At 35.9% G+C, this 16,245-nt stretch overlaps 2 protein-coding genes across 2 annotated transcripts; one reads left to right on the top strand and one right to left on the bottom strand.

The window, feature by feature from the left end:
* Positions 1-1,929: 1,929 nt before the first annotated feature.
* LOC142238275 (spondin-1-like) lies at positions 1,930-14,731 on the top strand. The gene is made up of 7 exons (XM_075309881.1): positions 1,930-2,188; positions 2,718-3,103; positions 3,172-3,384; positions 3,450-3,704; positions 3,867-4,038; positions 10,710-11,119; positions 13,774-14,731. The coding sequence occupies exons 1-7, from the start codon at positions 2,005-2,007 to the stop codon at positions 14,590-14,592; spliced, it is 2,439 nt and encodes an 812-aa protein (XP_075165996.1). The 5' UTR covers positions 1,930-2,004; the 3' UTR covers positions 14,593-14,731.
* Positions 14,668-15,880, bottom strand: mIF3 (mitochondrial translation initiation factor 3). The gene is made up of 2 exons (XM_075309882.1): positions 15,480-15,880; positions 14,668-15,408 (listed from the first exon to the last, which is right to left on the bottom strand). The coding sequence occupies exons 1-2, from the start codon at positions 15,797-15,799 to the stop codon at positions 15,015-15,017; spliced, it is 714 nt and encodes a 237-aa protein (XP_075165997.1). The 5' UTR covers positions 15,800-15,880; the 3' UTR covers positions 14,668-15,014.
* Positions 15,881-16,245: the final 365 nt, after the last annotated feature.

Here is a 16,245-nt window from a genome sequence, read left to right as displayed (position 1 = left end):
AGACGCACCATAGACCAATTAAAATAGAGTCATACCTTGACAATTCACCATGGTTTTGTTTATTTGCAGTGCGCAGTCATTCCACTCAATTGCGCAGTCAAGTGACTCAATTTCTTTTTGGAAAACGAGAATTACCGCACAAATCAGTCAATTTGCATTACAAAAAAGGTGTGGATGTATAGAATTTTATATGCTGTTACAATATTCGGTGTTTCATCAAGAAAACAAAGGAAAGAAAGAAAATTAAAAAATCACTCAATTGCAGATGTAAAAAAGCCCTCTACGGTGTGCAGACAAACTACAGCGCTGTGAATTCACTTGAGATGTTTATACCTTCCTTGGTCTATGGACGCACACGCAAACATGTGCTTATTGCCATGCTTAGATGTGTATGTACAAATTACATAGACGCTACGGACGTATTAGAGAGAGTATGGAGAGACGTTTTAGAGAGAGAGTACGGAGAGGCAGAAATACTCAAACTCCCATTCGTATTATTAATGAACATATTTCATTAATATGACGAAATATAACAATTTAAAATTTATTTTTTAACGATCCATATCATTATATTAACGATCGCTTTCGTTTTATAAATGAAATTTTCAATTCCAGTTTCGAAGTATATAAAACGACTGTTTTAATATTACGAAAAATTTCGTAATATTAACGAAAAATAATCAACGAAGCCCGTTCGTTAATAGTACGAAACATTTTTCTACCAGTGCACTGTGCGATCCCCAGTTTTGACCTCTGGTGCCTTTTGGAGAAGCAAAATGCATCCGATCTGGTTGAAATTTGGTACATGGTGGTAGTATATGATATTTAATAACCATGCCAAAAGTGGTCCATATCAGTCCATAATCATATATAGCCCCCATATAAACCGATCCCGAGATTTGGGTTTGGAGCCTCTTGGAGGAGCAAATTTCATCCGAGGCAGTTGAAATTTGGTACATTGTGCTAGTATATGGCCGTTAACAACCATGCCTAACTAGGTCCATATCGGTCTATAGTTATATATAGCCCTCAGATAAATCGATCCCCAATCACACAAAAATTGGTCCATATCAAGTTCATAATTGTATATAGCCACCATATAAGTGACCCCCGTATTTCAATTCTGGGTCTCTACGTACCGCGCAAAAGTCCATGTCGATTCGTAATTATTTGTAGACTTACATATACATACCTTACATATACATACCTAATATATACCACGTATGGACTAACTCGCAATTTAGAAAACCGATGTTAAGAAGTTTTAAGATACCGCAACCCAATTAATTCGATTGTGGAAGTCAGTCTTTCGTAGAAGTTTCTACGCAATCCATGGTGGAGGGTACATAAGATTCGGCCTGGCCGAACTTATGGCCGTATATACTTGTTTTTTACTAACATAGTGTATCATTCGGGGGCATTAGCCGACTTAAATTTTAAGTCTATAGATTATAAATTTTGTTCAGATGGAGTCAGATTTAAATGTATGTGTTTGGGACAAAAACATTTATATATAGCACCCAACACATTTGACGGATTTGATATTGTATCGAAAATGTGGATTTACAAAGTGGTGCAGGGTATAATATAGTCGGCCCGCCCGACTTTAGACTTTCCTTACTTGTTATGTTTAATTTTGGCTTTTAACCGTTTATTTTCCAGTCCATTAGGTGTAGGGTATTTCAAAAATCCACTTAATTCGGGTTTCCTTGCAACCTTGAATTCACAATGTCTTTGAAGCGATAAGAAATGCTGTTATTTGCGAATTCTCTCTCTCTCTCTCTCTCTTTGGTTCTCGCAAGAGCATCGTTTTTCGATTAAGGCGAGCATATATAATCCCAACCCAAGATTGAGATTATATTGAGCTCGAAAGAGAGATTAAAATTTTGTAGTAGTCCCCATTTATAGGCAATATTTCAGTCGTTCCATGTCATTAGTATACAAACTCTGAAACTGTGAACATAAGAAAATCGTGAAATCAACTGAATCAACACCAATATCGCCATGGCAAAGTGGACGTTACTGGTCATGTGGATTTACTTCGCATCAATACCAGGAAATGTTTTCTCAATCATATGCAGCCGTTATCCAAAGAATACCTTGAGGCCCAAGGCACCGGTTGATGATAATTTTGCCATTTCAATAACGGGCAATGCCCAAACCTATCTCTTGGGTCAAACCTATAACAGTAAGTAGACAAAGTCGATGACATGAATGCCAAGCCATTGATCGAAAGAGAAGACGCCTTAATGTCTGGGACTTTTATGTTTGAATTTTGCAATGGTGTTAGTGTAAACAAAATGTTATAGTGTATGTGGGTGTTATGGATCGAGGGTGTTATTGCTCGCCGGTGTAACCTTGAACTTAAACTTTGATTATACATTTGAAAAGAATCGCAGAGCTAATTGTGACCAGCCCCGTTGGAATATAATCAAAAATTGTTGTTGCTGGGGACACAAGCATGTCTCTGTGTTTGGGTTTATGCCGTCAGTCCGTCCGTCTGTTTCAAAATCAATTTTTTTAGATTTTTTGAAGGTTGTTGTTTTTTTTTTTTTTCTTGGGAGGCGCCAAAGCGATAAGGTTTTTCTCATCGAAACGCTGGTCAAAGTAAACAATAATTTTTGTTTTCTTTTTGTTTACTTGGAATGAGCTCGTCAAGCCCTGTCTGGGCATTCGCCTTCTCTCTTACATTTAATGCAGAAAGAACTTTCCATTAGTTTCTTTACAAGCTTACAATGGCCGGCGTTTCATAAGTGCGAAATTGGCACTGGAAAACGATAACGGAGCTAGCTTAGGCGATTTGGGCCATCTGGAGGTTATTGACCCCGTGGAAAGCCGCTTTAGTCCGGCATGTGAAAATATGATTGAGACTACAAATACAAATCCAAAGACTCGCTTAGATTTGGCTTGGACTGCTCCAACCGATACGGAGGATGCCTGTGTACTTATTCGGGCAACAGTGATTCAACATCGTGATGTTTGGTTTATGGATGATGGATCGCTTACTAAGCGTATATGTAAGGAGTCGGTGGATGATTTGGAAAGTCAAAAACGCGATGAGGAAAGTAAGGAGTGTTGTGCTTGTGATGAGGCACGTTATGAGGTGAGTACATATGGAGGAGGAGGAGGTGATATACGACCAAATAAAAATTTTATCCATCTTTATTTCAGATTACATTTGAGGGTGTTTGGTCCCGTAATCTTCATCCCAAAGATTTCCCCGCCAAGGGATGGCTTACAAAGTTCAGTGATATCTTGGGAGCAGCCCATACCTCAGATTATCGCTTTTGGGATTCGGGGGAGCTAGCTTCACTTGCTATGCAAGAATTTGCCCAACATGGATCTGCAAAAGGTCTAGAGCAAGAACTGAATACAAATTTCAGGGTAAGTTCCAAACCTTATTTTCGCCCACAAAAAAGTTCCTAATCCATTAAATGTTCCTCTATTAGGAGAAAAAGGTACGCACTATTTTGAAAGCTAGAGGCCCCTCATTTCCTTATCTTAATAGTCCTACCTTATCTTGGGTAAGAGTTGATCCCTTACGCCATCAATTATCGCTTGCCTCAAAGATTATGCCTTCACCGGATTGGATTGTGGGTGTGGCTGGTTTGGAATTGTGCTTATCTAATTGTACTTGGCTGGAGGAGAAAGAAATTAAATTATATCCTTGGGATATAGGAACAGATGCAGGACCATCGTACACGGTAAGCAATCGAACAAGGAAATTGGAAAGAAGACCAGTTCCAATGAGAGGGGGTTTCCCCCTACTATGCCCCTTAATAATAGAAATTGATCCCTTCTGGAATAAATCATTGTGACTACTATCATCCTTAAATTATAAAAAAAAATCTTTTTGGTATTTCCAGTCTCCAGATCAACCACAAATACCCCCAGATGTCATACGCCGTATACGTTCTGATTATCCATCTGATCCCAGATCTCCATTCTATGATCCAACTGGAGAGCCTATGAAACCCATGGCTGTATTGACTATAAAACGTCAACGTTTATATGAAAGGAGATGTGCCGATGATGATTGTAAGTCTACTATAAATTAAAATAGGAAAAATAACTACAATGAAACCTCTCAAACTTGGACACTCTGAGAACCGACGTTCTCTATATTATTTCGTTATAATTAATCTCTCATAACTGGGAACCTCCCAAATGTGAACAAAATTTAGGTGGCCTTGAGTGTCCACTTCTGAGAGGTTTCACTGTATTCTGTATCCTGGATTTGGAAAAACGGTTTTGTCATTACCCCACCGACAACGTTATCGCAGATGGAAGAAAGAATCTTCACTGATGCCGTCTAAGAGATTTCTGACATTTGATGCAATGCGCGGCGGAAAGAAACCCCAGACGATTCTAGGATCCTACACAGCATTTTCATTTAATTTGAGGAACAAACTACGAAGGAGGCGTATTTTCGTTATGATCTGATCAGACAGACCCGCTATGGTCTCGAATCTATGCAAGAGGGACAACATTATCATTCTATTTAGAACGGAGACAAACTCCGAAGGATGATATCTATACTGCGAATGCCTTCAGCAGACGATTTGGCGAAAACCTTCAAATGTAGATCTTGCATCCTATATGATCCCTTCATGGTCATGGGTGCATGATCTGCAGTATAAGAGAACTGGAGCAGACAGGCCGGCTATGGTCATTAGGACAAAAATTTCTTACGCTCGACAACAATTCTAGGTAATCGAATTTCCGACCGATATTCTCTATGGAAGAAAGAAACCCCAGCCCATCCCAGGTTAAAGGTTTTAGTGGCAGCCCATCCTAGGATCCCTAATCTCGTGAACAGAAGAGTGGCCCAAGAATTTGGAAGACACTGATCTGGAATCTAAGCGGCCGTTTTTGACTAGGATCCCTAGACTCGCAAAGAGAAAATCGACGCAAACACTTGGATCAGTTCGATCTCGAATTCAAGCTGTAATCAGAGATTTGGAATCTATCGAACCCTAAACGGAAGGACAGCGTTATCATTCAATTTGGGGAACAAAGCCCATCAACAGTACCCTTGGTCTACAGATCGCGTAGGCAAAGGAATTTTTTGTGCCGTCCGACCAGACAGCTACGCTAAGGTCGCTAGGACATCAATCTCTATGCGCTCGACAGAAATTCTAGGTGGTCGAATTTCCGACGCCTGCCAGATTTTACCTATAGGGGCATCAGGAGAGAAAACCCCAGCCCATCCTGGGATCCCTTAACTCCCAAAAGAAAAGTGGCCCAAGCACCTGGAAGAGTCTAATTTCGAAACTAAGTGGCTGTGATTGGCTAGGTTAGGTTAGGTTAGAGTGGCAGCCCGATTAAGATTCAGGCTCACTTAGACTATTCAATCCATTGTGATAAAATGATTGGCTAGGACACCTTGTCTCGCAAATAGAAAAATAGCCCAAATACTTGGAAGAGTTTAGTCTTGAATCCAAGCTGTAATCGAAGATTTGGAACCCCACAGGGAAAGAAAACATTATAAATCAATTTGGGGGACATATTCCGATGTGCGGCGAATGCCTTCAACAGACAATTGCTCGAGCTTCCTTAGCCTGCAAATCGCGCAGGCAAAAGGTTAGTTTAGGTTAGGTTATGGAGGCTGACACGAATCCGAACTTGCGGGTTTGTGTCCACTTAGACCATAGTTGGTCCATTGCGATACCTCTAACTTCTTTCCATCTTCCTCCTCGTGTCCGTCTACTTCCGGCCGGAATGAGTCTATCGTATGATAATGTATCCTTTGGACGCGCCTAGTTCCTCCACCCCGAAGACTTGATGAAGACGAGGATATTCCTCATACTGCATACTCGCAAGTCGGTCATAGTCTGAAAGAAATAAGAGCCCAGTATCTTGTTTCTTCTGAAAGATAGTGCTGGACACTGGCACAGGATGTGAAAAGAATCTTCCGTAGCATCGGGATCCAGACACCACCTACAAATGTCATCATTCGCTAGACCTATCCTTACCATGTGTTTTCCCAAGGTGTTGTGTCCCGTTATGATGCCTATCATAGACCTTACATCCTCTCTCTGCAATGACATCAAGACTTCAGAGTTCCTAATATTATTTTCGTCCCATATCAGTTTGGTTTGTTCACAGCCAATAGAAGAAGCCCATCGTCTCTTCCATAAATCTTCATATTTGCTGTTGATCCTGTAAATAAACAAAGAGAGCGGAGGAAGGCAAAAGGATAGTTTTCCGTACCTGGCAAAAGTATAGTTTACGTCAGGAGAGCATTCCATTTAACAAATATTCTGACTGGCCGAATTTCCGACATCTGTTTGAACTTTATTATGGAGGCATCAAGCTTTATATAAGATTAGTGAGATGGTGAAAGAAATCAGCTGATCCTAGGATCCCTAGCTTTGCATAAAAGGGCAAGCTTTGGGCAACTCCGATCTCGAATCCAAACGAATGTGATCGAATCTCTCGAACCCCAAACGGAAAGACAATATATACACTTAGTCTGCATATCGTGCAGGAAAAGACATATTTTTTGTGCTTGTTAGGGTCATCAGGAGAGCATTATCCATCCGCTTGGCAGCAATTCTAGCTTGTCGAATTTTCGAGATTCTTATGGAAGCATCAAAATGTATATAAGGATTGAGATACGGAAAGAAACCCCAGGTGATCATAGGATCCCTGGTCACGGAAAGAGAAAAGTGGCACAAGCTCCTGGAAGAGTCTGATCTTGAATAAAAGCGGCTATGGTCGTCGATCTTAATCTCTCATCTCAAAGGAGAAGAACAGGGAAAACACTTTCATTTCATTTGGGGTACAAACTCCGAAGGATGACACGGTACGGAGAATGCATTCGGAAGACAATTTGTCTCCCTGCCGAATTCTCCCTGCCATCTGACCAGACAGCCTACGTCTGTCTGATCTTCCTTAATGGGGACATCAAGGTTAGGATAAAAGGAACGAGATCTGGAAACCTAAGCGGCTGTGATCTCCGATTTGGAATTTCACGGACCCCAAACGGAATGACAACATTTGGGGTGGACAAACTTCGAAGAATTATAACCTTACAGTGAAGGCCTTCAGCAGATAATTTAGGCGAATGCCTGCTGCAGGTAATTTCCCCAACGCGAATATTACAGAGAGAGGATGGTCTCCACCGGTTTAGCTACGAGGATCCTGAAGCACATTGTAGAGAACGGTTCAAGATTTCCCCTCAGTACTTTTGAAAGTTCCGCTATTAAAATCGAGAAAACAGGGACACATTGGTGCTTCGTATGGTAGGGCGGATCAGAGGGATTGAATAGTAAGAAGTACCATAAGCGTTCCTTACCTTTCACACGATAAACTGTATCATACCTCTTAGGAGATTTTTATGGAAACCTCCCTTCCTTGGTTGACCAATGTCTGGTATGAAATCTTATGTGGAATGTCAAGGCAAAACTTCTGCCCAGGAGTAAGATACAAGACGTGTTTCAATGCCGAGTCCTGTAGGCTTTTATTTAATCTATGGCACATTCCACAGCAGATGTCCATCTAAAATCCACATAATCCGTCATATTTACGTTTCGGGAAAAAAGCTGGACCAGAATCTCCATTTCAGAGAAGGCCTCCAATGTTCGGGGCGTGATGTTTGAAAACCCGTTCCTCCATAGTAAACATGGGAAATTGATTATCAAACAAGTATATACGGCCGTAAGTTCGGCCGGGACGAAGCTTATGTACCCTCCACCATGGATTGCGTAGAAACTTCTACTGAAGACTGTCATCCACAAAAAAAATTTTGACAAAATTTTCTATAGAAATAAAATTCTGACAAAATTTTCTATAGAAATAAAATTTGGACCAAATTTTCTATAGAAATAAAATTTTGACAAAATGTTCTATAGAAATAAAATTTTGACAAAATTTTCTATAGAAATAAAATTTTTACAAAATTTTCTATAGAAATAACATTTTGACAATGTTTTCTATAAAAATAAAATTTTGGTTGATTATTTTTGACTCGAGTGGCAACCATTATTATGAACCGATATGGACCAATTTTTGTGTGATTGCGGATCGCCTATATATAACTATAGACCGATATGGACCAATTTTGGCATGGTTATTAGCGGCCTTATACTAACACCACGTTGCAAATTTCAACCGGATCGGATGAATTTTGCTCCTCTAAGAGGCTCCGGAGATCAAATCTGGGGAACGGTTTATATGGGGCTATATATTATTATGGACCGATATGGACCAATTCTTGCGTGTTTGTTGGAGACCACATTCTAACACCACGTTCCAAATTTCAACCGGATCGGAGCCTCTTCCAAGAGGCTCCGGAGGACAAATCTGGGGATCGGCTTATATGGGGGCTATATATAATTATGGACCGATATGGACCAATTTTGGCATGGTTGTTAGAGACAATATACTAACACCACGGACCAAATTTCAATCGGATCGGATGAATTTTGATCTTCCAAGAGGCTCTGGAGGTCAAATCTGGGGATCGGTTTATATGGGCCTATATATAATTATGGGCCGATGTGAACCAATTTTTGCATGGTCATTAGAGAACATATACCAACACCATGTACCAAATTTCAGCCGGATCGGGTGAAATTTGCTTCTCTTAGAGGCTCCGCAAGCCAAATCGGGGGATCGGAAAAAATTTAGCCCCCCCCCCCAGAATTTGAAAACCTATTTACGATTTTACATATTTATAAAAATTAAACAAGTGTATACAACCGCACAAAGTTCCGCTAAAGACTTTCATGCTCAATCGAATTACTTGGGTTGTGGTAGCAGTTGCCGATGGCAATGTTTGAAGTCTGATATTTATGAAATAGAGCTGTGATTGAACTTATGGTTTAGTTGAATAACTAACAGCCTGTTTCTGTATGTCGAACGAGTTCAATCGATCGACTGAAATGCATAGAAACAGCTGTTTTTTGGTTATAAATTCAGCTGTTTGTTTCCATTTTAGTCGATCCACAGAGCTCATTCGACATATATAAACAGGCTGTAAAGCTCCTTTATTATATTGTTTAGTCTGGTTTAGTCATCTTAATTAAAAAATAGTAATTGGTATTAAAACTATTCTTTCATAAATTAATAAATAATTTTTACCATTTTATTTATTCTTACTCTTTTTTTTAACTATTTGAAAAAAGAAAACAAAAATTACGCATTAAAATATGAAAAAAACTGAAGTAAAAAACTTCCTGTGTAGTTAATATAATTAACTTCTTTGTGAGGACATTTTTGGAAGTGCTTTTAAAGTTGTGCCTTTAAAACAAATCCCAATTTGTTTGCTGGGAAAAGTGTGGCTATTTTTGTATTCTTTTTTATGAAATAAAACAATAATTGAACCTATAAGTTCAGTCTATAAATTTTTAGCTAGGGGGGCTATAGCCCCCCCTAGGAAAATTGTCTAGCTACGCTAATGATGGGGGCTATATATAATTATGGATCGATGTGGACCAATTTTTGCATGGTTGTTAGAGACCATATACTAACACCTTGTACCAAATTTCAGCCGGATCGGATGAAATTTGCTTCTCTTAGAGCAATCGCAAGCCAAATTTGGGGGACCGATATGGCCCATTTTCAATACCATCCGACCTACGTCAATAACAACTTCTTGTGCCAAGTTTCAAGTCGATAGCTTGTTTCGTTCGGAAGTTAGCTTGATTTCAACAGACGGACGGACATGCTCAGATCGACTCAGAATTTCACCACGACCCAGAATATATATACTTTATGGGGTCTTAGAGCAATATTTCGATGTGTTACAAACGGAATGACAAAGTTAATATACCCCCATCTTATGGTGGAGGGTATAAAAAGATTGGAAGCAGAAATATGTTCCCAAAGGTATTAGCTGACAGCAACAAGGGGGAAGATAAAGTCACATTACAAAGGACCTACATCAACTTTGTCGACTGTGCGGCCCCATTTGGAATCTCAGTATTAGCGATACCCAATGAAGAAATCTCTCAATCGTGCAAAGTACTGAGTTATAGATTGTCAACAGCATGTTGTCATAGGTGGGTAACCTTTGGAGGAATCAAACCCATCTGGTTCGACTTCAGAAAGAATATTCGTGGCATAGAGGACCGCCAAAATGATGACAACTTTAGGAGGTTTCCCTATGAACGAATCTTGTTTGACATCACAAAGGTTCCTCGTAGTATTGAGTAAGGCGCTCATCCCTTTCTGCATGGAACTAGCAAGAAGACCAAATCTTATTATAGAGGATGAGAGACGGCTACCTAGAGAGACTAGATCAGTACTATGGCAACAATTCCAGATCAGTGCTATATCAATAATCTGGCATTTTTAGGTACTTGAAATTCTATCTATCGGTTCGGAAAGGATCAATGAGCGAAGATTGACCATTTGTATCTACACCACTATGCACCGCAATTGGATTTAGTGCACCTTTTTTCGAGTACAAGGCCAATGTGACAACCCTCGACGGGCCAATGTAGCAATCCCCTAATCCACTTTTGGGGACTCAAACTTACGACACTTTCTATGACTCCATAACTTCATCTATGACTGTATTTTTGGATCTGGGTCAAAGATTTTTTCATATTGTTAAACTTTTGCTTAAATTGCTTAAATGGGGGCTCATATGTCCGAGGCTTAACTTCAGGGGTCATCGAAAATATTTCTTTCGGATAATTCCTGAAAAATATTTCCCAATTTCATTGGATTTTTATTAACAATCACAATTGTTTTTCCAGCCAATAATGGTGAGGATACACCCCGAGAATGTCACACACACCCGTGGTCCGCTTGGAGTGAATGCACTTCTGAATGTGGTACTGGTGTAAGATCTCGCTATCGTGTCTTTAAACAACCTGAAGTAGCTGAAATTTACAATTGTGATGAAATTGTGGAAAGAAGACAAATTGAATCTTGTACAGGACAATGCTTGAAATCGGAAAATCCACCATGGAATGCCGAGGAGGAAGAAAATGGCGAAGAAGATAGCCTCTTAAAGTCTTTAAGACCAATGATGAAACGGGGCGGCCGACTAACCAATGATTGTTCGGGTCAATGGACTCCATGGTCGATTTGTAATGCAACATGTGGAGCTGGATTTCGTATAAGAAAATTAATTTTGGATGATAAAGTTCAGAGAGGATGTCAGGTATGTACAGTTAAATTGGGTATGTATGGTAATCTACATCCGATGATAAAGAAATCCCAGGGGGGGCGGGGGGGCAAGTAAATTTTCCATCGCCTCAGTCTTCTGAAATTTCCAAATTTTATTCTATAGAAAATTTTGTCAAAATTTCATTTCTGTAGAAAATTTTGTCAAAATTTCATTTCTTTAGGAAATTTTGCCAAAATTTCATTTCTATAGGAAATTTTGTCAAAATTTCAATTCTATACGAAATTTTGCCAAAATTTAATTTCTATAGGAAATTTTGTCAAAATTTCATTTCTATAGGAAAATTTGTCAAAATTTGTATGCTAAAGACAATTTTGTTAAAATTTTTTGCTATAGGAAATTTTGTCCAAATTTTATTTCTATAGGAAATTTTGTCAAAAATTCATTTCTATAGGAAATTTTGTCAAAATTTCATTTCTATAGGAAATTTTGTCAAAATTTCATTTCTATAGGAAATTTTGTGAAAATTTCAATTCTATAGGAAATTTTGTCAAATTTCATTCCTATAGGAAATTTAGTCAAAATTTCATTTATATAGAAAATTTTGTCAAAATTTTATTTCTATAGGAAATTTTGTCAAAATTTCAGTTCTATAGAAAGTTTTGTAAAAATTTCATTTCTATGGGAAATTTTGTCAAAATTTCATTTCTATAAAAAATTTAGTCAAAATTTTATTTCTATATAAAATTTTGTCAAAATTTGTTTGCTAAAGAAAATTTTGTTAAATTTTTTTGCTATAGGAAATTTTGTTAAAATTGTTATGCTATAGGAAATTTTGTCTATAGGAAATTTTGTCAAAATTTCATTTCTATAGAAAATGTTGTCAAAATTTCATTTCTATAGGAAATTTTGTCAAAATTTCATTTCTATAGGAAATTTTGTAAAAATTTAATTTCTATAGGAAATTTTGCCACAATTTAATTTCTATAGGAAATTTTGTCCAAATTTTATTTCTATAGGAAATTTTGTCAAATTTTTTTTGCTAATGAAAATTTTGCCAAAACTTTTTTGCTATAGAAAATTTTGTCAATTCTTTTTTGTTATAGGAAATTTTGTCAACATTTTTATTTCTATAAAAAATTTTCTCAAAATTTAATTTTTATAGGAAATTTTGTCACAATTTAATTTCTATAGGAAATTTTGTCAAAATTTTATTTCTATATAATATTTTGTCAAAATTTAATTTCTATAGGAAATTTTGTTAAAATTTCCTTTCTATAGGAAATTTTGTCAAAATTTCATTTCTATAGGAAATTTTGTCAAAATTTCATTTCTATAGGAAATTTTGTCAAAATTTCATTTCTATAGGAAATTTTGTAAAAATTTCATTTCTATAGGAAATTTTGTCACAATTTAATTTCTATAGGAAATTTGGAAAATTTTCATTTCTATAGAAAATTTTGTCAAAATTTTTTTTGCAAAGAAAATTTTGCCAAAACTTTTTTGCTATAGAAAATTTTGTCAATTTTTTTTGTTATAGGACATTTTGTCAACATTTTTATTTCTATAAAAAAATTTTCTCAAAATTTAATTTTTATAGGAAATTTTGTCACAATTTAATTTCTACAGGAAATTTTGTCAAAATTTTATTTCTATATAATATCTTGTCAAAATTTAATTTCTATAGGAAATTTTGTCAAAATTTCATTTCTATAGGAAATTTTGTCAAAATTTAATTTCTATAGCAAATTTTGTCAAAATTTCATTTCTATAGGAAATTTTGTAAAAACTTAATTTCTATAGGAAATTTTGTCACAATTTAATTTCTATAGGGAATTTGGAAAAATTTCATTTCTATAGGAAATTTTGTCAAAATTTCATTTCTATAGGAAATTTTGTCAAAATTTCATTTCTATAGGAAATTTTGTCAAAATTTCATTTCTATAGGAAATTTTGTCAAAATTTCATTTCTATAGAAAATTTTGCCAAAATTTCATTTCTATAGGAAATGTTGTCAAAATTTGTTTTCTAAAGAAAATTTTGTTAAAATTTTTTTGCTATAGGAAATTTTGTCAAAATTTAATTTCTTATGAAATTTTGTCACAATTTAATTTCTATAGGAAATTTTGTCAAAATTTAATTTCTATAGGAAATTTTGTCAAAATTTAATTTCTATAGGAAATTTTGTCAAAATTTAATTTCTATAGGAAATTTTGTCACAATTTAATTTCTATAGAAAATTTTGTCAAAATTTTATTTCTATAGGAAATTTTTGTCCAAATGTTATTTCTATAGAAAATTTTGTCAAAGTTTTTTTTTTGCTATAGACAATTTTGTCAATTTTTTTGTTATAGGAAATTTTGTCAATTTTTTTTTTTGCTATAGAAAATTTTTTCAATTTTTTTTTTGTGTTATAGAAAATTTTGTCGAAAGTTTTTTGCTATAGAACATTTTGTCAAAATGTTATTTCTATAAGAAATGTTGTCAAAATTTTATTTCTAGTTATGAACATCAATTCTACCAATTTACTAAACAGTAAAAACTCTACCATTTTTTGGTAGAATTCTACCAACTGTGGCAATCGTGTACGCAGTTAGGACTCGGCTTTAAAAATGAGATCTTTTATCATGGGGCTTAACACAGAGTCGGGACGCACTAATATATTTTATTTTTCTTTATGTTTATTGTAGGATGAGGATATGTACGAATACAAAAAATGTTTCGTGTCCAATGTAGCCTGCCGACGAAACAATGGACCTCAAGTTGTAGGAGATTTTGAATTTACCGAAGAAAATGATGAAAATACCGACGAAAATGAAGAAGACGAAGCAAATATACAAGGAAATAATCGAGAATTTGGAAATTTCCCCACTATAGAGGATTTAAACAATCCCGATGATATTTATGGTAATATACCATCGAATTATCCATATAGATCAAGGCATAACAAAGATGATCAGGATGATGAATACAGTACCTACAATAATATAGAAGATATACAGGCGGAAAATCTAAGACAAGAACAACCTTTCTATGATGATTATTATCCTCCAATGTATAAGGATCGTTACAATGCCAGAAATCATCAGAATCTAAGAAATCGAATAAATCCCAAAGTTTTACAAAGGCAACCCAAAGAAGCTTCTTACCAAGGCTTTTTGGGACAACGTTATTCCAACTACTATGAAGAGAATAATCCATTTAGCTCAAAGGCCACAACCGTTAATATTCCCACCCATTGCTTCCAGCCCTTGTCAATTGTCCAATGCTCTGATAGTCGTACGGTGGGCAATTTTTGGTTCTATAATTTTTGTACAGATGAATGTATGCTCTATGCCGCTGATATTTGTGATCCCAACACTAACAAATATCCCTCAATGGAAAAATGTGAGGAGCAATGTGCTGCGCCCATGAGAAAATTTCCAAATTATTTAAGGCGTAAACAACAAAATTCGCCACATTGTCAAGCTTTGTTTCGCAATAGGAGTTATAGAGGTTATATGAATTAGTATGTTTCCCATATAAAAATTCTTCTGTTATGGAATCTTCTCAGGTGCTAAAGAGATTTAGTAACATTTATAAACTTTGGGCCAATAACTTAAGATTATTATTATTAAATAAAATATAGAAATGTTGTAACATACATAATCAGTTCTCTTAAATTTTATGGTACGGGCTTAGGTGAGTTATTCTCTTGCTTCAATGCTGACGGGGATGAAGGTGTAGGCTTGGTTTTCATATAAGACCACCAGAAATAATATTTGAGTGTTAAGACAGCCATTGTAAATAAGGCTAATTTCAGGTTATTCCTATTGGGGCTATTGTGGACAGGTAAACAATAATCTCTACGTTGACAACAAGTACGGGAAAATGTGAAATTTCCATTAACAAAGTTATTTAAAAGTACTGTCTCACAATGGCCCATAGCAAGTCATTGATTTGCTGCCGTGGTAGATGACTTCTCATTGGTTTTGGTTACTGGAAGAATATTGAATTTGATGACACTACCTTTATTGCGTTTTTGTACAATTTTTCCAATAATTTCTGGAGATTTGACAAATTCCTCAATAGTTTTGAAAATTTTTTCACTATTAGCCATATCACCCTCGGTACCCTGTATAAGAATACGAACTTCATGACGTTTCTCTAACCATTTTGAAATATTTTTAAGGCGAGAAGACAAATCATGTTCCGATATACGTGAACCAATATTCAAAGCTTTTTCCGATTTTTTCTGGCCTGCTTTATCGGAAGCTCCTCCATCTTTATCTTGGCCCTTCAATTCGGATAGTTCTTGCTGTAAATGCTCTGCTGATGAAACCAATCTGATTGATAAGAAGAAAAAGAGATGCCCATAAAAAAATAGATATTCCAAAGAATATAACCTCCCACTTACTTATATACCGGCCGTTGCGTCTTATTGTCCATCTTTTGCACCTGTACCAAATGCATGGACCTACGTTTGGCCAAGTTTCGGGCTTCCTCCAAAGCTGTAACGGTTAAATTTTGATTTTGTATGAGGGTAATTTTTATGGATGATTTTGATTTCTTTTGTGCTGTTTCTTTGGTGCTATCAGAACCTTGTTTATCTCCCACATTTGCCCTTTGATAGAATCCTGATGATATTGTGGCATAATTGTTAGCAGTTGCCCTTTGTGGTCTTATCAGGCAATTCGTTGTTACGTATCTTATTGAATTTTTTAGTAAAAAGGCCATATTTTTCTATTAACCTTTATAGTAGCTTTCAAGGCAATTACACTTTTTGTTTTTGTTTTTCTTAATGTATTGCAAATATCAGCTGATAGTGACATCTATGTTTGTCGACCTAATAACAAAGCGTTCTAATTAAATAACGGCAGTTCAAACTATGAAATATTAGGTCTGCTTGTGTATTTTTCCTGTAAAAATTTTACAGTACAAACTTGAAAATGAATAGTAAAAAAATGTACACCTTTTAATCCTATTGAAGCAATAAAACTAATCATATTTCTACTACGCTTCCACTCAATTGATATTCTGAAATATAGGCTCTACAAAATAAAGCCCCAATGAATATATTTCCAATTAAAAAGTTTATTGAAGTTGAAAAATTTTTCAATTAATAAATTAATTAACGGTATCAATTAACCTTTTAATCAAGATAGGAACATTAAGACAAGGAT

The sequence above is a fragment of the Haematobia irritans genome, chromosome 5 (genome assembly GCF_050003625.1).
Source record: "Haematobia irritans isolate KBUSLIRL chromosome 5, ASM5000362v1, whole genome shotgun sequence".
Taxonomy (NCBI): Eukaryota; Metazoa; Arthropoda; class Insecta; order Diptera; family Muscidae; genus Haematobia; species Haematobia irritans.
The sequence above is the reverse complement of the archived record's forward strand: the minus strand, read 5'-3'. Positions and strand labels throughout refer to the sequence as shown.